This window comes from Entelurus aequoreus, linkage group LG03, assembly GCF_033978785.1.
Source record: "Entelurus aequoreus isolate RoL-2023_Sb linkage group LG03, RoL_Eaeq_v1.1, whole genome shotgun sequence".
Lineage (NCBI taxonomy): Eukaryota > Metazoa > Chordata > Actinopteri > Syngnathiformes > Syngnathidae > Entelurus > Entelurus aequoreus.
This window is the reverse complement of record NC_084733.1, coordinates 60,458,034-60,482,623: the sequence shown is the minus strand read 5'-3', so window position 1 is coordinate 60,482,623 and position 24,590 is coordinate 60,458,034. Positions and strand designations below refer to the sequence as shown.

Sequence of the window (24,590 nt, the reverse complement as noted above, 5' to 3'; positions counted from 1 at the left end):
ATTAATTTGTGGCATATTAAATATAAGCCTGGTTGTGTTGTGGCTAATAGAGTATATATATATGTCTTGTGTTTATTTACTGTTGTAGTCATTCCCAGCTGAATATCAGGTACCGTGAGTATGCAGCCTTGGCTGCTAAACATTCGATAACTTGACCGTATGTGCGCGTCACGTACGTAACTTTTTAAAAATATATAAGCTTTATGAACCTTGGGTTAGGTAAACGGTCTTTTGGGCTGAGTGATTGTGTGTGTTGATCAGGTGTTTGAATTGTATTGGCGTGTTCTATGGAGCTAGGAGCTAGCAGAGGAGCTAGGAGCTAGCATAACAAACACGCAGGTGTTTTTATGCAGGATTAATTTGTGGCATATTAAATATAAGCCTGGTTGTGTTGTGGCTAATAGAGTATATATATGTCTTGTGTTTATTTACTGTTGTAGTCATTCCCAGCTGAATATCAGGTCACCCCCAGCTCTCACAGCATCTTCCCTATCTGAATAGCTTCAACTCCCCACTAGTCCTTCACTTGCACTTTACTCATCCACAAATCTTTCATCCTCGCTCAAATTAATGGGGAAATTGTCGCTTTCTCGGTCCGAATCTCTCTCACTTCATGCGGCCATCATTGTAAACAATAGGGAACTTTGCGTATATGTTCAACTGACTACGTCACGCTACTTCCGGTAGGTGCAAGCCTTTTTTTTATCAGATACCAAAAGTTGCAATCTTTATCGTCGTTGTTCTATACTAAATCCTTTCAGCAAAAATATGGCAATATCGCGAAATGATCAAGTATGACATATAGAATAGATCTGCTATCCCCGTTTCCATCCATCCATTTTCTACCGCTTATCCCTTTTGGGGTCGCGGGGGGCGCTGGAGCCTATCTCAGCTACAATCGGGCGGAAGGCGGGGTACACCCTGGACAAGTCGCCACCTCATCGCAGGGCCAACACAGATAGACAGACAACATTCACACTCACATTCACACACTAGGGCCAATGTTTTTAGTGTTGCCAATCAACCTATCCCCAGGTGCATGTCTTTGGAGGTGGGAGGAAGCCGGAGTACCCGGAGGGAACCCACGCAGTCACGGGGAGAACATGCAAACTCCACACAGAAAGATCCCGAGCCCGGGATTGAACCCAGGACTACTCAGAACCTTCGTATTGTGAGGCAGACGCACTAACCCCTCTCCCACCGTGCTGCCCGTTTAAATAAAAAAAAAATCATTTCAGTAGGCCTTTAAGAGTGTTACTAAAACGGCCTTCTTTCATCTCCGTAATATCGCTAAAATTCGTTCCATTTTGTCCACTGGCGACGCTGAGATCATTATTCATGCGTTAGTTACGTCTCGTCTCGATTACTGTAACGTATTATTTTCGGGTCTCCCTATGTCTAGCATTAAAAGATTACAGTTGGTACAAAATGCGGCTGCTAGACTTTTGACAAGAACAAGAAAGTTTGATCATATTACGCCTATACTGGCTTCCTGTGCACTTAAGATGTGACTTTAAGGTTTTAAAACTTACGTATAAAATACTACACGGTCTAGCTCCAGCCTATCTTGCTGACTGTATTGTACCATATGTCCCGGCAAGAAATCTGCGTTCAAAGAACTCCGGCTTATTAGTGATTCCCAGAGCCCAAATAAAGTCTGCGGGCTATAGAGCGTTTTCTGTTCGGGCTCCAGTACCTCCCGGTAAAAGTTAGAGATGCTACCTCAGTAGAAGCATTTAAGTCCCATCTTAAAACTCATTTGTATACTCTAGCCTTTAAATAGACCCCCCTTTTTTAGACCAGTTGATCTGCTGTTTTCTTTTCTCCTTTGACCCCTCGCCGGGTTATTCCGGTTCCGGTGACCATGGATAAGATGCTGGCTGTCCAGAGTTGGGACCCGGGGTGGACCGCTCGCCTGTGCATCGGTTGGGGACGTCTCTGCGCTACTGACCTGTCTCCGCTCGAGATGGTCTTCTGCTGGCCCCACTATGGACTGGACTCTCACTGTATGTGGATCCACTAGGGACTGTACTTAGAGGGGGGGTTACCCACATATGCGGTCCCCTCCAAGGTTTCTCATAGTCATTCACATCGACGTCCCTTATGTGGGCTCTGTGCCGAGGATGTCGTTGTGGCTTGTGCAGCCCTTTGAGACTTTTGTGATTTAGGGCTATATAAATAAACATTGATTGATTGATTGATCTTCTTCCCTTTATGCGATTTTAAATTATTGAAATTAGCCTCCTCCATTTTGAAAATGATGCCTTGAAAGGTGAAGTGTCACTCGTGACGTGACGAGTTTGACCCGGCGGTAATTCTAGGCATATGCTAATTATTTTGCGAAACGAGTTTGACCCGGCGGTAATTCTAGGCAGGCGCATATTATATACCCGGCGGCAATTCAAGGAAATACGGTATATGGGGGAGGGAGGTTTTTTGGGTTAGTGTACTAATTGTAAGTGTATCTTGTGTTTTTATGTTGATTTAATAATACAAATATAAATATAATAAAAATTTAAAAAACGATACCGATAAAAAAAATAACCCAGATACCGATAATTTCCGATATTACATTTTAAAGCATTTATCGGACATCTCTAATTAGAAATGGCTACAGCAAAGGATGCATGTGCATGTATGTACAAGTTAGTCTGCCCTACAACAAGATATAGAAAAAGAAGGAGCTTATTGAGCTCTTCTGGGAAATTTCTACAACATATGGATATAGCCGCAGACATCACAGGTCAAGCAGATTCCTGACGGCTTGTTTGAAGGAAGTACGAAGGAAGGCAAGATTATTTCATTAATATCGGCGTCATGCCTCTGCAGTTTTATTTCAAATTTTCAGGACATATGAAAAGTTGGTTTCGTATAATAGGTACCCTTTAAAGTTCTAGAAACTATTAGGTCTGGATTAGGGCTGGGCGATATATCGATATACTCGATATATCGCGGGTTTGTGTCTGTGCGATATAGAATGGTAAATGGTAAATGGGTTATACTTGTATAGCGCTTTTCTACATTCAAGGTACCGTATTTTCCGCACTACAAGCCACACCGGGTTATAAGCCGCACCTTCAATGAATGGCATATTTCAAAACTTTGCTCACCTATAAGCCGCACCTACGCTGCGCTAAAGGGAATGTCAAAAAAAACAGTCAGATAGGTCAGTCAAACTAATAATATATTACAAACCAGCGTTCTAACAACTCTGTTCACTCCCAAAATGTAATGTGCAAATGTGCAATCACAAAAATAGTAACACTCAAAATAGTGCAGAGCAATAGCAACATCAATAACTCAAAGTTGCTCGAATGTTAATGTCACACAACACACAAAATAAACAGTTGCTGTGAAATAGTAGTCCGTGTGCGGACGGAGAGATTGCGTCTTTTCATGAACCGGAAACACCAAGAAGCACCACCTTTAAAATCATCCAAGTGAAGTTTGCTTGCTAGCGCTGTTGCCTTCATTCGAATAGTGATCAGGGTTTCCCACACATTCATTTATTTATTTGTGGCGGCCCGCCACGAAAGAATTACGTCCGCCACAAATAAAAAAAATTAAAAAAAAATTTAAAAAAATATAAAAAAATGTTTGGTTTTTTTTGTCCTCTCCAGCTTCTCAGGCAAATCATATAGTTGATGTAGATGCCCATATCGGCTGTTCAGATTTACTTTACAAAAGAGAAGTGTAGGATACTTCTCTTGTTGCCTTATTTGTATTTGACTTTATTAAATGTATTTATATTAGAAACACAACATGTGTATATAACAAAGGGTGCAAAGTCTGCAGGCAGTAGGAAACACATGGTTAAGTGAAGGGAGTAAAACTGATGGCAGTCTAAAGTTCAAGATTTTTGGAGCTCTTTGTTCAGTGGATCAGATGTTTGATGAAGCTCTGTGTCTATCTACCACCACTACTGTTTTCTGTTTATTTGTTACTGACTGTGGCAGGACACCTCTGCCTCTGTTTCACTTTATGTTGCTGGTAAATAATATGGTCGTAGTAGTAGGCTAAAGTTAAATTATTTAGTATGCACTAATTAAAGGAGCAGAGATTTGAGACATTTTAGCTTTTATATTTTATAAGATATATTTTTTGTAAGAACCACAATTAATAAATATATTTCAGTGAATAACTTATTGTTCAAATCTGTATATAAATATGTACATAAAGTGTTGTAATTATATTGTAAAATGGATGGATGTTTAAAACAATTAATTAGTAAGTATACATTTTTTGAGCCTTTTTGGAGAAAATCAAATCATTGTAGTAAATTATGCAAATTACTAGATGATATCATGGTGACCACGCCCATAGCCACGCCCCCACCGCCACAGGTATCTTGGCAGTTTATGGGAAACACTGGTGATGGTACCGACACTTCTGCTTGCTGCTCTCTGCTCAACAACCCACTGTTCGAGTTTGTCCTCCAACTGTTGCCATCTTGCTTTGTTCCCTCGGAAACTCTTTTTTGTCTTCTTTACTTGGCGCAGGTCATCTTGTTGCTTCCTCCACTTACGCACCATTGATTCATTTATGTTCAATTCTCTCGCTGCTGCTCTATTTCCATGTTGTTCTGCGTGACTTATTGCCTTGAGTTTGAATTCTGCGTTGTACGCGTGTCTCTTAGTAGGAGCCATTTTGTGGTCTTTACAGAAACGCACAAATAAATGAAACGTAATATCCGCGTGCTTCTTCTTGTACGGGGGCGGGTGCTTACCTTGGCGGTTGCTTACCGTAGAAGAAGAAGCGCTTCCTCTTCTACGGGGAAAAAAGATGGCGGCTGTTTACCGTAGTTGCGAGACCTAAACTTTATGAAAATGAATATTAATATGAATCCATATATAAGGCGCGGAAAATACGGTACTCAAAGCGCTTTGACACTATGTCCAAATTCACCCATTCACACACTGATGGCGGGAGCTGACATGCAAGGCCCTAACCACGACCCATCAGGTACTAGGGTAAGGTGTCTTGCTCAAGGACACAACGGACATGACGAGGTTGGTAGAAGGTGGGGATTGAACCAGGAACCCTCAGTTTGCTGGCACGGCCACTCTCCCAACCGCACCGCGCCTTCCCCAAATGAAAATGACTATATCGTGATATTCGAGTATACGTTCTCACGCAGTTGCTTTTAGCTGCGGGGCATTAAACTGCATGCGTTTCTCACTCTTTCCTGTCTCTCCTTCTCACAGAGACTTTAAAACAAGCGCACCTTTTTACATACGTCACATACTGTCACGTGAGCAACGTCACACGCTCCCGTGGAGCGAGAGGTAGCGACATGGTAATGTTAGCTGTGATGCTAACAGCTAACGGTGTGGTTTGAGTGGTAATACGAGAGAAAGAAGGTGCGAATCTGGTAACAAATGGAGGAATAATTAATTCCCAAGAAAAACAGCACGGGGTCCATCGTCTGACGGTGGTTTGGCTTCAAGCGGGAATATGTCTTTACATCATGTCAACATCTCCGTTCGGTGCCACACCAACTAAATGCCGAAGCAACTATTTCCACATCAACACCGTAGGACATATACTATTTGATATGCAGCTCATTTTTATGTGACACTTATTGAAATATCTTGTGTGGTATCATGCACAAAAGTGCATTTATAGCTTGTTTTAAAATGTCTCTGACAATCGTGCACTTTCTGTTTTGGAAATTACATGAATGTTTGTGCCACTGCTTAATAACTGTTTAATAAATACAGTTTTGCTAAATTGACTTAGTTGTGATTTCCCTCTCTGCATGAAAGCTTAAAATGAGCATATACTAATGCTGTATGAGCAAGAATGTTTTAATGTAGACACATATAATCACAGCAGCATGATGATTCTATGTATCAAGTGTTCATTCAAGGCTAAGGCAAAATATTGAGATATATATCGTGTATCGCGATATGGCCTAAAAATGTTGAGATATTAAAAAAAGGCTATATTGCCCAGCCCTAGTCTGGATTGTACACACTTTTATTAATTATACTTAAACGATTAATCAAAACAGAACACAAATCGAAGCTTTTGGTAATCAAATTAATGGATTAATCATTGCAGCCTTATTTGACTGTTTACATGCACACAATTTTCTGTAACTGTAATACTGTACATAATCTGTAAAATTCCAAAATCAATAGCACTACCATTTACATGTCAATCAGCAATGCATTGTGTTGCCTTGGCAGTTTACTTTAGATAGTTGAAAATATTACGTGTTATTTACAATATTCTGATTAATAGGAATACTCTGTAGGGTTTTAAATTCACAAAACCAGCACGGCATCAAATACTTATGTGCCCCTCAACACATGCGTATTATGTTCATATGGTTTAGATCTCAAGTACCCTCATTCGAGAACCACTGGTGCAAAAAGTGCCAGGGTTAAATATGGTGCTTAGGGAATGAATGATTGTCATGTTTCACTTCTGTGATGTTAATTTTGAGAAGAGCTCATCTCATTCAAATAAAAATAATGAAAATCGAGACCACTTTTAGCTATGTAGACTGCGCTCATAAAACATGTTCGTCAAACTATTTTTTCTGCCAATTCTAGCCAATAATCGTAACAAATTCACTCCTTTAGCCGAGCAGTCAAGAGTAAGGCAGCTAGTAGTATGGTACTCTTCAACATGATTAGCCCGGCTGTTATTATTATTTACACTAAACTACTCTTCTATACAACATCGCACATCGTGAGGATAATGTCAAACTTTTGGTCAAAGAAGAGAATACAACGATGGCATCTACACGTTCACCTAGCTTGGCAGCTACATGTCAGCCTCGTGATGAGAAACAGGGCCCCGGCGCAGGGCAAACCGCGGGTTTTTCAATTAAATGAGAGCAGAGAAGAAAAGCTCTACCTGTGAGCAGAAATAGGAGCCTTGAATGCCAAGCTTAATACACGTGGGGCACTGGAGTTTGGCGTCCTTGTCGCAGCCTTCCGTCTCACACTCTTTAAGCTCCTCTGTGCTCGCCATGCCTTCGTCTGACGGAGGGGTGGAGTCCCAGGGAAACAGCCAGCCAGATGCAACACACTGCGCATGTCCGTAATGGCTGGTCACGCTGCTGCGTGCTGTCCAATCACTTGACACTTTCCGAACAGATTTGTAAAATGGCGACTGCCGAACCGGTGAGCACTTTTTCTTTAAAAAAACAACACTTCAAAATATTTTAAAGGGTTGTGCTTAAACATATATTATTCAACTTTCTCGTATTCGCAGTTAACATGAACTGTAAACAGGCTATTATTTTTCTGTTTTGCTTTGTATTCGCTTTGTATCTACGATCTAAGCGGAGCGTCAAAGCTGTATGGACTTCTCGCAACTTTTAAGATGACGTTGAGAATCGCCGTCCACTTTTGTCCAAACATTAACTCATTGTTTAGTAAATTTGCTGGAGATTTATGGGATAAACGACAATGACACACTTACTGACACATTTAATCCCGTGTGTCAAAAACTCCTTACACGTTGTTTTCATGAACTTTGAAGTAAGTGCGTTAAAGCAGGGGTGTTCAAATGCGACCGGGGGCATAGCGGCACCAGAAAATTAACTTTTAAAGTCCAAGGAAGGATTTAGCTGTTGTATATACTTTTGTGTTTAGCTTTATGTTTTACTTTAACTCCTCAACAGTTATTGTTTTATTTTACATTGTTGATTAACACATTTGGACCTAAAATCATATTAAAACTTGAAATCCAAATAGAGTTGTGTTATTAACCCGTTTTATAATTTATACAAATATAACATGTATTATTAAAAATAATGTACAACAAATGTTTTTTTAATGAAATATTATTTACTGTATTTACCTTCATAAAAAAGTGTTTGTCCACACCAAAAATCAAATAAAAAATATCCTTGAAGTGTCAGGCCTGTGAGTAATTTGGCCACTTGATAGTATTGTTGGCTTACCATTCCCCTCTCCCCCCGCAACCAAATGGCCTCTAATGCTTGAATGATCGATTATTGACAAGCTTTTTTCCACCAATAGGAAAGTGGTTTCTTACCTTTTGCTTTCAAAGCTGATGCCTCCCTCCATTGCAGTGAGAAGTCTGCATTTTTGACGTAATTTAAAACAAAGTGCGTCTGTGACTTGTGCCATCATACTGCAGAAGTATTTTCCACTTCAGACTCTTGAGAGCTGAACACGCATTAGAACATCACATGGAAAATAAATAACAGTTTGGACCAAATCCCCCACAAAATGGCACCTGGAACACAATGGCGCGTCAGCCATTGTGTCTTACTGTATAGGCTGCTTTTCAAAGGGAGTACAAATGTTTAATTCACAAGCGCATAGTTTATTCTCATTAAATAGTTGCCATTTTATCCTTTTTAGTAATTATAATAGCGACATTGTTGAAAAAAAGGTTTGTATATGTGTATGTATATATACATATATATGTGTGTGTATATATACATATATACACACATATTTACATACCGTATTTTTCGGATTATAAATCACAGTTTTTTTCATAGTTTGGCCGGAGCGACTTATGTGTGAAATTATTAACACATTACCGTAAAATATCAAATAATGTTATTTATCTCATTCGCATAAGAGCCGAAGCAAATGTCCGCAATCGTCACACACACGTCAGCAATCGTCACATACGTCAACCAATAAGAATTCGGCGGGGGCGGGTCATGGCAGAAGTGCATTGTGCGTCATGGCAGAAGTGCATTGTGGGTCATGGAATGCTAACTGCTGCTACATCCGTAGCTATTAAAATTGATTATTTCAACATTGGCGGTAACTTATAAAAACTGAGAAGGGCTGAACTAAAATGGCACCGAAAAGGAAATCATATACTGCAGATTACAAGCCGGACGTAGTGAAATATGCAGCAGAAAATGGAAAGAAAGGAAACGGTGCATACCAGAGGCGACACCGGGGAGGAAGATTTCATCAGATTTAGCGATCGGGAGTGACAGATTGTTTGGTAAACGTATAGCATGTTCTATATGTTATAGTTATTTGAATGACTCTTGCCATGATGTGTTGCGTTAACATACCAGGCACGTTCTCAGTTGGTTATTTATGCGTCATATGGCGTACACTTATTCAGCCTGTTGTTCACTATTCTTTATTTATTTTAAATTGCCTTTCAAATGTCTATTCTTGGTGTTGGATTTTATCAAATAAATTTCCCCCAAAAATGCGACTTACTCCAGTGCGACGTATATATGTTTTTTTCCTTCTTTATTGTGCATTTTCGGCCGGTGCGACGTATACTCCGGAGCGACTTATAGTCCGAAAAATACGGTATATATGTAACTCAGCCTGTCGCCATCACGTCTTCACCTCATCGCTGCCACCACAGCCTGGGGGGTGGGGGGGGGGGGGGGGGGGATAGACTACAGACTCTGATTACATTGAACACATTGTTTATTAAAAAATAACCAAATAACAATATCTTATAATAAATAAAAATATTAGAGAAATAAAGAAGCCTTACATGTTTGGTTGTTTTCCGCTCCATTTGCAGAATGGCTACCGTATTTTCCGCACCATAAGGCGCCCCGTGTTATTAGCCGCACGTTTAATGAACGGAATATTTCAAAACTTTGTTTACCTATTAGCCGCCCCGTGCTATTAGCCGCACCTACGCTACGCTAAAGGGAATGTCAACAAAACAGTCAGATAGGTCAGTCAAACTTTAATAATATATTACAAACCAGCATTCTAACAACTCTGTTCACTCCCAAAATGTAATGTGAAATGTGCAATCACAAAAATAGTAACACTCAAAATAGTGCAGAGCAATTGCAACATCAATAACTCAACGTTGCTCATACGTTAGTGTCACACAACACACAAAATAAACATTTAAAGCTCACTTTCTGAAGTTATTACTCATCCACAAATCCCTCGAATTATTCTTCTTCGGTGTGCTTCACTTGTTTTTTGACACCATCGATGATGTGGACGCGCATGCAGTCGTAGATCAACAGGAACGGCGCTGCGTGAAAAAAGTCACCCGGTGTCTTCGCGTAAACGTCTATCAACCACTCGCTCATCTTTTCTTCATCCATCCATCCCTTCGAGATAGCTTTTATGATGACGCCGGCTGGAAAGTTCTCTTTTGGCAAGGTCTTTCTTTTGAATATCACCGTGGGTGGAAGTTTCTGGCCATTAGCATGGCAAGCTAGAACCACAGTAGGACGACTTCTCATTCCCTGTGGTGTGAATATTCACCGTACGTGTTCCCGTTGTATCCACAGTGCGGTTCACATGAATATCAAAAGTCAGTGGAACCTTGTACGCGTGTCTCTTAGTAGGAGACATTTTGTTGTCTTTACAGAAACACACAAATGAAATGAAACGTAATATCCGCGCGCTTCTTCTTCTACGGGGGCGGGTGCTCACCTTGGCGGTTGCTTACAGTAGAAGAAGAAGCGCTTCCTCTTCTATGGGGGCGGTTGCTTACCGTAGAAGAAGAAGCGCTTCCTCTTTTACGGGGAAAAAAGATGGCGGCTGTTTACCGTAGTTGCGAGACCTAAACTTTATGAAAATAAATATGAATATTAATCCATAAAAAAGGCGCACCGGGTTATTAGCCGCACTGTCTGCTTTTGAGAAAAATTTTGGTTTTTAGGTGCGGCTTATGGTGCGGAAAATACGGTATATACGATATATATCTCGATATTTTTTTCGTAAAGTATAAACAAAACACAAAACAGTCCTAGTTACCTAAGATACTAAGTATGTCATTATTAGTAAGTCAATATTTTGACTTAGTAATTTGATGTTGGTTTGTCTAAATTGTCAGACGGTCGCTTCTCTGATGGCTCCATCATGTTCAGAAGTCTCTTCTTTATCTGGACATCTTCTTCTACTACATTCAGCAACTTTGTCTCCATTGGAAGTTTTCGTTTTAGTCTGTCGTGCTTGTGGCTGTTGAATTTTGCCTAGTGAAAAAAAAAAACATTTTATAAGGATTTTTACAAAATTACATTCAATAATCATGAATACATTATTTGGGATAAACCCACTTTAGCACAGGTGTAAGATAGTGACATGTTATTTACAACATGTCAAATGGCCCTCAACATTGTCGGGAAACAATGTGTGTCAATAAAGCACTTCAAAGTATTTTAATTTTGACATAAAAAAAACAACATTTAATGAAACTGCAGTTTTATTTAACTCAATATTATTTATTACAAGAAACTACTCAAAGCATTTTTAATACAACCCTATTTAAATACATCTAAAACAGCTGAACTATTATATATGCTTGCCATCTTGAGTTCTGATTCCAAAGCAAGTATTTTTGTCACACTGTTGTCAAACAATGATAATATTCAAACACATGGGGAAAATATGATTCCACATTGTTGAAAGTGGTCATCTGAGAGCATTTGTAATTGCAGTGCAGTTCATATCTCTCCTGAAGGAATCAATAAAGTACTATCTATCTATCTATATAAAAATGTTTTGATGCCCCCATCTATATACCTTTTAACAATATTACTTCCTAGCAATGAAGTTACGCCCATATACCTGAAGTATCTTTCACCACAGAAGATTGTGGATTGCTCCCATTGGAATCTTGCTGCTCTTGTACATCATTCGGCATATCTTTGTCTGTGACCAGGCTGTCAAGGGTGAATGGAGAATCCCAACTCCTGTGAGAGCTTGTGTCAATATCTGATGTTTTTTTTTTTTTGATTGAGACTTTTATTAGTAGGTTGCACAGTGAAGTACATATTCCGTACAATTGACCACTAAATGGTAACACCCGATTAAGTTTTTCAACTTGTTTAAGTCGGGGTCTACTTAAATTGATTCATGATACAGATATATACTATCATATATACTATCATCATAATACAGTCATCACACAAGATAATCACATTGAATTATTTACATTATTTACAATCAGGGGTGTGGAGGGGGCGGGGGGGGGGATATGGACATCAAGTAGTGGACATAGAGAGAGAGAGAGAGAGAGAGAGAGAGAGAGAGAGAGAGAGAGAGAGAGAGAGAGAGATCAGAAGGCAAAAGAAAAAGTATCTGCATTTGATTGTTTACATTTGATTATTAGCAATCCGGGGAGGGTGTTAGTTTAGGGTTGTAGCTGCCTGGAGGTGAACTTTTATTGCGGTTTTGAAGGAGGATAGAGATGCCCTTTCTTTTATACCTGTTGGGAGCGCATTCCACATTGATGTGGAATAGAAAGAGAATGAGTTAAGACCTTTGTTAGTTCGGAATCTGGGTTTAACGTGGTTAGTGGAGCACCCCCTGGTGTTGTGGTTATGACGGTCATTTACGTTAAGGAAGTAGTTTGACATGTACTTCGGTATCAGGAAGGTGTAGCGGATTTTATAGACTAGGCTCAGTGCAAGTTGTTTAACTCTGTCCTCCACCTTGAGCCAGCCCACTTTAGAGAAGTGGGTAGGAGTGAGGTGGGATCTGGGGTGGAGGTCTAGAAGTAACCTGACTAGCTTGTTCTGAGATGTTTGGAGTTTAGATTTGAGGGTTTTGGAGGTGCTAGGGTACCAGGAGGTGCATGCGTAATCGAAAAAGGGTTGAACGAGAGTTCCCGCCAGAATCCTCAAGGTGCTTTTGTTGACCAGAGAGGAAATTCTGTAGAGAAATCTCGTTCGTTGGTTGACCTTTTTGATGACCATGGTTGCCATTTTATCACAGGAAAGATTAGCCTCTAGAATGGAACCTAGGTAGGGGATCTCATCTTTCCTGGTGATGACACTGTCACCTACTTTTATGGTGAAGTCATTGACTTTCTTAAGTTTGATGTGGGACCCAAACAGGATGGATTCTGTTTTACCCAAGTGTATGGATAGCTTGTTGTCAGCGAGCCAGGTGCAAGTTCTACAGAGCTCAGCACTGAGGATTTTCTCCACCTGTGACTTGTCCTTGCCGGATACCAGCAAGGCAGAGTCATCCGCAAACAAAAACAATTCACAGTCGCATGCAGATGACATGTCGTTTATGTATATTAGGAACAGTAAAGGTCCCAATATACTGCCTTGGGAGACTCCACAACTCACCGAGAGGGGGGGGGACACGGTGCCGTTCACCTCTACCACCTGCTCCCTCCCCTCCAAGTAAGATTGCATCCAGCTCCAAGAGGTTTTGTTAAATCCGATTGCTCTGAGCTTATCCAACAGTATAGCGTGGTTAACGGTGTCAAAGGCCTTCTGAAGGTCCAGCATGACCATGCCGCAGTATTTGCCCGCGTCCACCTCATGTTTGATGTGGTCGGTCAGATAGAGAAGGCATGTGTCAGTGGAGTGGTTAGTTCTGAAGCCGGATTGGAATTTGTACATGGGTTTATTAGTGGCAAGGTAACTATCGACCTGTTCATAAACTATTTTCTCCATTACTTTCGAAATGGAGCTGAGAATAGAAACAGGTCGGTAGTTGCCAGGTTCCAATTTGCTTCCTTTTTTAAAGAGGGGAGTTACTCTTGCTATCTTAAAATCTTTTGGTACTTGGCCTTGTGTAATTGATAGGTTTTTATGTGCGTGATGATCGGGGCAATGATGGAGGCAGAGTCCCTGAGGAATCTGGAGGGAATATTATCAAGGCCGGTGGCCTTGTTAGGGTGGAGCGCGCTCAATTTTTTAAACACCTCGTCAGCTGTGACCATTTCTAATTTGAAATCATCGTTGGATACTCCTAGCTTTCTGTAGAAGGCTTTAATGTGTTCTACACCAAAGCGACCAGAGTGGTGGGACAGCTTGTTGACAAGAGTTGCGGCTATGCTGGTGAAAAAGATGTTAAGTCTGCTAGCTACCTCCATTTTGTCTGTAATGAGGGAGTCACCCTCCTTGATGCTGATGTTGGTGAGTCTTGTTTTAAGTTTCTGGCTGCAACCAGGAAGCTGGTTGTTGAGAATTTTCCAGAGCTCACGTGGCTTATTTGTGTTTTCCTCTATTTTGACGTTAATGTAATTTTTTTTTAAGGATTTAGTCAGGTTGGTTGACTTATTTCTTAATTTATTGCATTGCTTTTTGAGAGTTGAAAGGAGTCATTTGAGGTTGATATTATTGGGTTGTTTATCTACTTCTGTTTTACATTTTTGGTATTCAGAGTATTTCCTGTCTCTGTCTTTTATGGCAGCTAATAGGTCCGGATTCATCCATGGTTCCGAGCGGGCTTTGATCCTGACTGTTTTCACGGGAGCCATGTCATTTAGTATCTTTAGGAACGCCGTTTTGAAGCGATCCCAAGCGACATCGACCAGGTTGCTCGCGAGCACAGGGGACCAGTCCCACTCAACTAATTTTAAATTGAAATTGTCATTGGAGTATTTTTTGAGGGATCTGGATTGGGCTGTTATGTGGCCATTGGCTTTAGGTTTAGCTATTTTACGGGTGCAGAAGGTTAGATAGTGGTCGCTAAGACCACAGATCATGACCCCACTATTTTTTATTTTAGGCCGGTCTGAAGTGAGAATGAGATCTATGGTTGATTGGGTGGAATCACACTACCTTGTGGGTAGCGCTATTAGCTGGGAAAGACCGTGCAGATTACAAAACTTGCTGAAGGATCTGAAGACAGGCGCATCTTTGCGTTGAATATCTGTGTTCAGATCCCCAGTTATAATTTTCTCCATGTTGTCTGTCCCTGCCAAGCATTCTTCCAAAGCCCCATAGAAATCACTCTGATTAGGGGGTCTATAAACAGTCCCTATTAGTACCGGCTTAGCGTTTTTAAATTTGATTTCCGCCCACACAGATTCCAGGTCATTGTGGTTAAGATCAGTGCGAGTTATGTATTTAATATCCTGGTGAATATACATACAAACGCCCCCACCGTGTTTATTCCTATCCTTTCTGATAACCGAAAAGTTTTGTATTTCTATCTCTGAGTCAGAAATACTTTGATCAAATTTGGTTTCAGAGAAACACAAGATTTTTACCTTCGTGTTGAGGAACATTTCTCTGATTTGGTCGAGTTTGGCTCCAGAGAGGCTGTTCACATTAAGGTGGATAATGTGTAGTCCACTGGAACCAAAAAGAGCATCAGAGTCCGCTGTGTTGTGGTACTGACCAGAAAAATTGTTGGTTATTATTGCTGTTGCAGTTGAAGAGAAAGGAGAGAGAGAGAGAGAGAGAGGCATATTGATCGTCCTCCAGGTGAAGGGGGAGGGAGAGGAAGGGGGAGGGGCGGGGGAGGGAGGCCAGGTAGGGTTGCTGGGTGTGGGGTTGGGTTTCCTTTTGGCGGGCTTTTTTGAAGACAAAGAGAAAGAGAATAACGAAAATGTTTGTGTAAAGGCGCCTCTAAATCCTGTGTATGCCACGTCCTCGACCGTCTGGGACCAGGGAGAGGCCGCGTGGACCCCCGCCATCTCGTGCAGTTCCCCGCAATCACCGATGTCTGGGTCGCCGTCCACCGCAGCCGCCGCGTCGTTCACCGCCGCTGAGTCGCTGCCTTCTCTGATGACCGGGTCGTCCTCCACCGCCGCCGCCGAGCCTCCGACCGTGTCGATGAACGGGGCAAAGTCCTTCGCCGAGCCGCCGACCGCTGGAGCACAGGTGAGCTTGAGCTGAGATGAGCCGGTAGCCGAGTTAGCTTCGATGGCGACGCTAGCAGTAGCATTGCTAGTCTTCGCCAGTCGGGACAACATTAACCGTGTTGTTGCAGGTCCAGGGTTGAGTTCAGTGTCTCCTGATAGTAGAAGTAATAGTAGTATTATTGACTTTCTGTCTATCCTTCCAGTCAGGGGCATGTTTCTTCTGCCTCGATGTGCAGACAAGCACGATGCTAACGCGTTAGCTCCAAAGCCAAGGTCCTTCGCCGATGTATTGTCGTGGGGATAAAAGTCACTGTGTATGTCCATTTCGCGTTCTCGACTCTCATTTTCAAGAGGGTAGAGTATCCGAGGAGGTTTAAAATATAAATCCGTGATCCACAGTAGAAAAAGGAGGAAGTGTGGGATAATCCGAGCAGTTGTTTGGATTCCCGATCGGGAGCGAAAGAGGGTGCGACCGCTCATCTCGGCGTATAGCGCTTTTCTCTCTTTTTTTTCATGTATCTATTCCAAATTGAATGGATGTAGTTGATGGAGAACCGCCCCAGATCTGCTGGTATAGTTGGAAGTACAGCAAAACAACTCTACCGTAACCACTTCTTCCACCTGTGTCGACTGCTTGTCTGTACTTTCCACGAATCACTTTCAGTTTAGTGTTGATAGTTGTTTTTGTGATGTCCTCTTTCCGATGAGGAAATTCCTCAGATGTCCCTCCAAGTCCGTACCGTTCCAAAATAGGGTAAGAATGTCACCATACTTGGACTGGCAAGTTTCCCAGTCAACACTTTGTTGAGTTTTGTTAACTTTAAACTCCAAAATGATGCTTAAAACTAGCTCTACTTCTCGTCAGTCCACATATATAATTATTTCTTGCCGTGACCTGCTATTTTTGCTATATGCCGCCTCCGGAAATGACGTTTTGGATGTTTCTGATTGGCTAAAATGGTCTTAAAGGCCTACTGAAATGAATTTGTTTTATTTAAACGGGGATAGCAGATCCATTCTATGTGTCATACTTGATCATTTCGCGATATTGCCATATTTTTGCTGAAAGGATTTAGTAGAGAACATCGACGATAAAGTTCGCAACTTTTGGTCGCTGATAAAAAAAGCCTTGCCTGTACCGGAAGTAGCGTGACGTCACAAGTTGAAAGGCTCCTTATATTTCCCCATTGTTTACACCAGCAGCAAGAGCGAATCGGACCGAGAAAGCGACGATTACCCCATTAATTTGAGCCAGGTTGAAAGATTCGTGGATGAGGAACGTGAGAGTGAAGGACTAGAGTGCAGTGCAGGACGCATCTTTTTTCGCTCTGACCGTAACTTAGGTACAAGCTGGCTCATTGGATTCCACACTCTCTCCTTTTTCTATTGTGGATCACGGATTTGTATTTTAAACCACCTCGGATACTACACTACCGTTCAAAAGTTTGGGGTCACCCAAACAATTTTATGGACTAGCCTTCATTTCTAAGAACAAGAATAGACTGTCGAGTTTCAGATGAAAGTTCTCTTTTTCTGGCCATTTTGAGCGTTTAATTGACCCCACAAATGTGATGCTCCAGAAACTCAATCTGCTCAAAGGAAGGTCAGTTTTGTAGCTTCTGTAACAAACTAAACTGTTTTCAGATGTGTGAACATGATTGCACAAGGGTTTTCTAATCATCAATTAGCCTTCTGAGCCAATGACCAAACACATTGTACCATTAGAACACTGAAGTGATAGTTGCTGGAAATGGGCCTCTATACACCTATGTAGATATTGCACCAAAAACCAGACATTTGCAGCTAGAATAGTCATTTACCACATTAGCAATGTATGGAGTGTATTTCTTTAAAGTTAAGACTAGTTTAAAGTTATCTTCATTGAAAAGTACAGTGCTTTTCCTTCAAAAATAAGGACATTTCAATGTGACCCCAAACTTTTGAACGGTAGTGTATATCCTCTTGAAAATGAGAGTCGAGAACGCGAAATGGACATTCACAGTGACTTTTATCTCCACGACAATACATCGGCGAAGCACTTTAGCTACGGAGCTAACGTGATAGCATCGTGCTTAAATGCAGATAGAAACAAAAGAAATAAACCCTTAACTGGAAGGATAGACAGAAAATCAACTATACTATTAAACCATGGACCTGTAAATACACGGTTAATGCTTTCCAGCTTGGCGAAGCTTAACAATGCTGTTGCTAACGACGCCATTGAAGCTAACTTAGCAACGGGACCTCACAGAGCTATGCTAAAAACATTAGCTATCCACCTACGCCAGCCAGCTCTCATCTGCTCATCTACACCCGTGCTCACCTGCGTTCCAGCAATCGACGGAAGGACGGAGGACTTCACCCGATCATCCGTGCGGTCGGCGGCTAGCGTCGGATAGCGCGTCTGCTATCCAAGTCAAAGTCCTCCTGGTTGTGTTGCTACAGTCAGCCTGTAATACACCGATCCCACCTACAACTTTCTTCTTCGCAGTCTTCATTGTTCATTAAACAAATTGCAAAAGATTCACCAACACAGATGTCCAGAATACTGTGGAATTTTGAGATGAAAACAGAGCTTTTTGTATTGGATTCAATGGGTTCCGAATACTTCCGTTTAACTATTGACGTCACGCGCATATGTCATCATACATAGACGTTTTCAACCGGAAGTTTAGCGGGAAATTTAAAATTGCACTTTATAAGTTAACCCGGCCGTATTGGCATGTGTTGCAATGTTAAGATTTCATCATTGATATATAAACTATCAGACTGCGTGGTCGGTAGTAGTGGGTTTCAGTAGGCCTTTAAGTCCTAGGCTACAGCGCCCCCAGTATTTTGGCATGTGTATGACGATCAGTGTATGCGTTTGCTTAGGGACAGAGATAGTTTTTTAAATGCGCACGTAGGGCTGGGCGATATGGCCTTTTTTTAATATCTCAATATTTTTAGGCTACATCGCGATACACGATATATATCTCAATATTTTGCCTTAGCCTTGAATGAACACTTGATACATATAATCACAGCAGTATGATGATTCTGTGTGTCTACATTAAAACATACTTGTTCATAATGCACTAATATGTGCTCATTTTAAACTCTCATGCAGAGAGGGAAATCACAACTAAGTCAATTTAGCAAAACTATATTTATTAAACAGTCATTAAGCAGTGGCACAAACATTCATGTCATTTCCAAAACAGAAAGTGCAAGATTGTCAGAGACATTTTAAAACAAGCTATAAGTGCACTTTTGTGAATGATGTCACCAAGATGACATTTCAAAATCACACTAAATTAAAGTGCACTTTTTGTACAGAACGCCACTACAATAGTTTAAAACAAATAAAGTGCACTTTTGTGCATGATGACACGCAAGATATTTCAATAAGTGTCACATAAAAATTAGCTGCATATCAAATAGTATATGTCCTACGGTGTTGATGTGGAAATAGTTGCTTTGGCATTTAGTTGGTGTGGCACCGAACGGAGATGTTGACATGTAAAGACATATTCCCGCTTGAAGCCAACGATGGACCCCTTGCTGTTTTTCTTGGTAATTAATTATTCCTCCATTTGTTACCAGATTCGCACCTTCTTTCTTTCGTATTACCACTCAAACCACACCGTTAGCTGTTAGCATCACAGCTAACGTTACCATGTCGCTACCTGTCTGCTCCGCAGGAGCGTGTGACGTTGCTCATGTGACTGTATGTGACGTATTTAAGAAGGTGCGCTTGTTTTAAAGTCTCTGTGAGAAGGAGAGACAGGAAAGAGTGAGAAATGCATGCAGTTTAATGTCCCGCAGCTAAAAGCAACTGCGTGAGAACGTATACTCGAAGATGGAAAAACTAGTGAGCATCCTGGATGATGCCAGTCACCCTCTGCATACCTTTATCAGTAGCCAGGGGAGCCAGTTCAGTGCTAGACTGCTTCATCCCAAGTGCAGGACTAATAGACTAAAAAACTCCTTTGTCCCACACGCCATTAGACTGTACAACTCCTCTCTGGGAGGGAGGGGGGGTACTAGAATGACGGGGGATGCAAAACAATAACAGTGTAATACGTTTTCATAACATGGTCACTAATGCCTAGTTTCTCTTGTTATATTCTTATTTTACTGTTATATTTGTATTCTCATTGATGCTTTTTGTTTTTATTCTATTGTAATATTTTTCTATTTTGTTTTCATTTACCCCCATTATTTACTTTTTTAAATTCGATCTCAATTCTGTACACTGCTGCTGGAATTTTAATTTTCCTGAGGGAACTCTCCTGAAGGAATCAATAAAGTACTATCTATCTATCTATCTATCTATCTATCTATCACGATATAGTCATTTTCTATATCGCACAGAGACAAACCTGCGATATATCGAGTATATCTATATATCGCCCAGCCCTATGCGCATGTGTGGCTGGAGAGCTTGTTAAGACCTTAGTTTAGGCGCTGCGGGAAACCCTGATATATATATATATATATATATATATATATTGATATATCTGTATTGATACACTATATTGCCAAAGGTATTTGGTCACCTGCCATGACTCACATATGAACTTGAAGTGCCGTCCCATTCCTAACCCATAGCGTTCAATATGATGTCGGTCCAACTTTTGCAGCTATTACAGCTTCAACTCTTCTGGGAAGGCTGTCCACAAGGTTGCGTAGTGTGTTTATAGGAATTTTCGACCACACACTGATGTTGGTCGAGAAGGCTTGGCTCTCAGTCTCTGTTCTAATTCATTCCAAAGGTGTTCTATCGGGTTCAGGCCAGGACTCTGTGCAGGCCAGTCAAGTTCATCCACACCAGACTCTGTCATCCATGTCTTTATGGACCTTGCTTTGTGCACTGGTGCACAGTCATGTTGGAAGAGGAAGGGGCCCGCTCCACATCATAATTCCTCCTACACCAAATTTCCCACTCGGCACAATGCAGTCGGAAATGTACCGTTCTCCTGGCAACCTCCAAATCCAGACTCGTCCATCAGATTGCCAGATGGAAAAGCGTGATTCATCACTCCAGTGAACGCGTCTCCACTGCTCTAGAGTCCAGTGGTGACGTGCTTTACACCACTGCATCCAACGCTTTGCATTGGACTTGGTGATGAATGGCTTCGATGCAGCTGCTTGGCCATGGAAACCCATTCCATGAAGCTCTCTACATACTGTATGTTGGCTAATTGGAAGGTCACATGAAGTTTGGAGCTCTGCAGCAACTGACTGTGCAGAAAGTCGGCGACCTCTTTGCGCTTCAGCATCCGCTGACCCCTCTCTTGTCAGTTTACGTGGCCTACCACTTCGTGGCTGAGTTTCTGTGTTGCTGTTGTTCACAAACTCTTCCATTTTCTTATAATAAAGCCGATAGATGACTTTGGAATATTTAGGAGCCAGGAAATTTCCCGACTGGATTTGTTGCACAGGTGGCATCCTATGACAGTTTTATGCTGGAAATCACTGAGCTCCTGAGAGCGGCTAATTCTTTCACAAATGTTTGTAGAAACAGTCTCCATGCTGAAGTGCTTGATTTTATACACCTGTGGTCTAAGTGATTAGGACACCTGATTTTGATAATTTGTATGGGTGGCCAAATATTTTTGGCAATAGAATTTGGAGGTAATCCTCCTTTTTCACTGTCCCATTTACTCTCTGTAAAGCACTAGTTCCATTGGCAGCAAAACGATAAGATAAGACCTTCTGGAGGAAAGTTCTGTGGTCAGATGAAACAAAAAGTGAGCTGTTTGGCCACAATACCCAGCAATATGTTCGGAGGAGAAAATGAACACCAACCCTACCGTCAAGCATGGTGGCAGTAGTATTATGCTCTGGGCCTCTTTTGCTGCCAATGGAACTGGTGCTTTACAGAGAGTAAATGGGACAATGAAAAAGGAGGATTACCTCAAAATTCTTCAGGACAACCTAAAATCATCAGCCTGGAGGTTGGGTCTTGGGCGCAGTTGGGTGCCAATGACCCCAAACACACGTCAAAAGTGGTAAAGGAATGGCTAAATCAGGCTAGAATTAAGGTTTTAGAATGGCCTTCCCAAAGTCCTGACTTAAATGTGTGGACAATGCTGAAGAAACAATTCCATGTAAGAAAACCAACAAATTTAGCTGAACTGCGCCAATTTTGTCAAGAGGAGCAGTCAAAAATTTGCCAGAAGCTTCTGGATGGCTACCAAAAGCGCCTTATTGCAGTGAAACTTGCCAAGGGACATGTTACCAAATATTAGCAATGCTGTATGTATACTTTTAACCCAGAAGATTTGGTCCCATTTTCTGTAGACTCATAATAAATTCATAAAAGAACCAAACTTCATTAATGTTTTTGTGACCAACAAGTATGTGCTCCAATCACTCTATCACAAAAAAATAAGAGTTGTAGAAATTATTGGAAACTCAAGACAGCCATGACATTATGTCCTTCACAAGTCCTCCACGACTGTATATGTACAAGACAGTCTTTCCCATAACAAGAGACAAAAAAGGAACTTATTGACTACAATGTTGGACTACAATGGCGGACTCACAAAAAGCTCTTCGGGTAAAACTTTACCATATATGGAGATATCCGCTGATGTGAATAATGGTGAAAATGTCACATATGGGGCAAATTCCAAACGGAAGTATGAAGGAAGGCAAGATTGTTTTATAAATATCTGCGCCATGCCTCCATGGTTTGATTTCAAGTTTTCGGGACTTATGCAGATCCCTAATATACAGAAACGGGTATGAATAGGTTAAAAAAAAAATTTGTTTTGCATATTAGGTCCTCGTTAAATAAGGCGCTCTGCACCAGTTATCAATTGTACTCGCAGTCTCTTAGTTGATCACACGCAACACGTATATTTATAGTTGGTACACGCTGTTTAACGCGTGGTATTTGGATCTTAGTAAATCAGGGGCCGTATTTATCAAGCGTCTTAGAGTGCCATTTTACACTTAAGTCCTGAGAATTTGCGAAATTTAGTCCTACTCTCAAACTTAAGAATAAAAGCTATTTATCAACTTTCTTAAGTCTAAGAATCACTCCTACTCTCCACGATATTTAAGAGACCTTCAGAGGTGTCCTAAGTGGTTAGGAGTTGCCAGCAGGGGATGGCACTGAGGCAAGAGAGACGTGCGCGAACGTTCAGGGAGCGGAAGGATGTCCTGGCTTTGTTTGATGACGAGCAGCTGATCAAACGGTATCGTTTGGACAGAGCGGGTATTATTTTTGTCACAGATTTAATAAGGGGCGTCATCTCATCAGCAACATCACGCAGCAGAGCTTTCACAGCAGAACTAAAGGTCATCACAATGCTTCGATATCTGAATTGGAAAAGAAAAAGGAAAGAAAAGGAAACATTTATTTTTGATTCATTGCCAATATTGTTTGTTTGTTTTGTATTATTTTGTAGTTTATTGTCAAAATATACACTCCCATTGTCCACTTAAATATTTCCAAGATATTTCTTTATTCTTAGACAAGGGATTCCCTTCCGTGATTGGTCATTTGTATGGACACAGAAATGACGTCACCTAAAATTCCGTTTACGGCACATAGTAATGTCGTAATTCAGCTCGGAGTGTGACACTTAAGATTCAGTCCTACACTTCGCTGAAAGTGTGAGTAAGACGCTTGATAACTAACTTTTTAGTGCAGCTTTCAGCGAAGAATTTCTTTACTCATAAGTCAACTCTTAGCAGACTTCTTAAGAGTAATTCTAAGAAGCTTGATAAATACGGCCCCAGGACCATAAAGTGCACAAATGTAAGAATCTTGTTTGCTCTTATGCGGCTAGCTCAATGCTAACATACAATGGACGATCCCATTGACAGGCTAATGTAAATTGGCATCGCAACCGTTTTAAACATGTACTAACGTTTAGCAAATTATAATTTCACGGAAAAACGTAAACCACCAAATGTATTTCTCTGTACAGGCAAAGTCCCTCAACTCTGTGGAAATTAATAATGACCACTAAATTGTACTACTAAGCCAGTCTGCTGCTCTCTATGTCTAGCCACGGGAGCCTATTGCTCAAATCTAAAACGATAATTTTAATACACATTCAAACTCAAACTGCAGCCCTAAAGACACATAAAAACTGATCAGTATCTATTCTGGTTATCTTTACAAATGTACATATGTGGAAAATTATATTCCCTTTTCCTTGTTAACTTCTAGGAAACCAATCCAAGCCCATCCTTGTCAGATGAGGATGGAGCTCAAGAGTCGAAGGGGACTGGCCAGGAAGTGGTGAACCGAGAATCCTACATCAAACTCCCCCTGCAAAACAGGTTAGAATCCGCAGTTTAACTGTGTGTCTGTGGCAGCCAGTATAGAATAGACTTTTATTGTTTGAGACTTTTATTAGTAGGTTGCACAGTGAAGTACATATTCTGTACAATTGACCACTGAATGGTAACACCCGAATAAGTTTTTCAACTTGTTTAAGTCGGGGTCCACTTAAATTGATTCATGATACAGATATATACTATCATATATACTATCATCATAATACAGTCATCACACAGGATAAGCACATTGAATTATTTACATTATTTACAATCAGGGGTGTGGAGGGTGGGGGGGTAGGATATGGACATCAAGTAGTGGACATAGAGAGAGAGGGAGAGAGAGAGAGAGAGAGAGAGATCAGAAGGCATAAGAAAAAGTATCTGCATTTGATTGTTTACATTTGATTATTAGCAATCCGGGGAGGGTGTTAGTTTAGGGTTGTAGCTGCCTGGAGGTGAACTTTTATTGCGGTTTTGAAGGAGGATAGAGATGCCCTTTCTTTTATACCTGTTGGGAGCGCATTCCACATTGATGTGGCATAGAAAGAGAATGACCTTTATTAGTTCGGAATCTGGGTTTAACGTGGTTAGTGGAGCTCCCCCTGGTGTTGTGGTTATGGCGGTCATTTACGTTAAGGAAGTAGTTTGACATGTACTTCGGTATCAGGGAGGTGTAGTGGATTTTATAGACTAGGCTCAGTGCAAGTTGTTTAACTCTGTCCTCCACCTTGAGCCAGCCCACTTTAGAGAAGTGGGTAGGAGTGAGGTGGGATCTGGGGTGGAGATCTAGAAGTAACCTG

General features: G+C 41.2%; 2 protein-coding genes across 3 annotated transcripts in view; one reads left to right on the top strand and one right to left on the bottom strand.

Moving 5' to 3' along the window:
* Positions 1–7,039, bottom strand: part of metap1 (methionyl aminopeptidase 1) — a 108,427-nt gene extending 101,388 nt beyond the window's left edge. The window contains exon 1 of the mRNA XM_062042330.1: positions 6,868–7,039. Within this exon, the coding sequence (XP_061898314.1) occupies positions 6,868–6,984 (117 nt within the window). The 5' untranslated portion in view covers positions 6,985–7,039. The remainder of the gene's footprint in view (positions 1–6,867) is intronic.
* Positions 6,988–24,590, top strand: part of eif4eb (eukaryotic translation initiation factor 4eb) — a 69,728-nt gene continuing 52,125 nt past the window's right edge. Inside the window, exons 1-2 of one of the 2 annotated variants that reach the window (XM_062042332.1) lie at positions 6,988–7,136; positions 23,678–23,790. In XM_062042332.1, the coding sequence (XP_061898316.1) occupies positions 7,032–7,136; positions 23,678–23,790 (218 nt within the window). In that variant the 5' untranslated portion in view covers positions 6,988–7,031. Of the gene's footprint in view, positions 7,137–15,250; positions 15,524–23,677; positions 23,791–24,590 lie in introns of those variants that run through there. The other variant, XM_062042331.1, reaches the window with a different exon arrangement.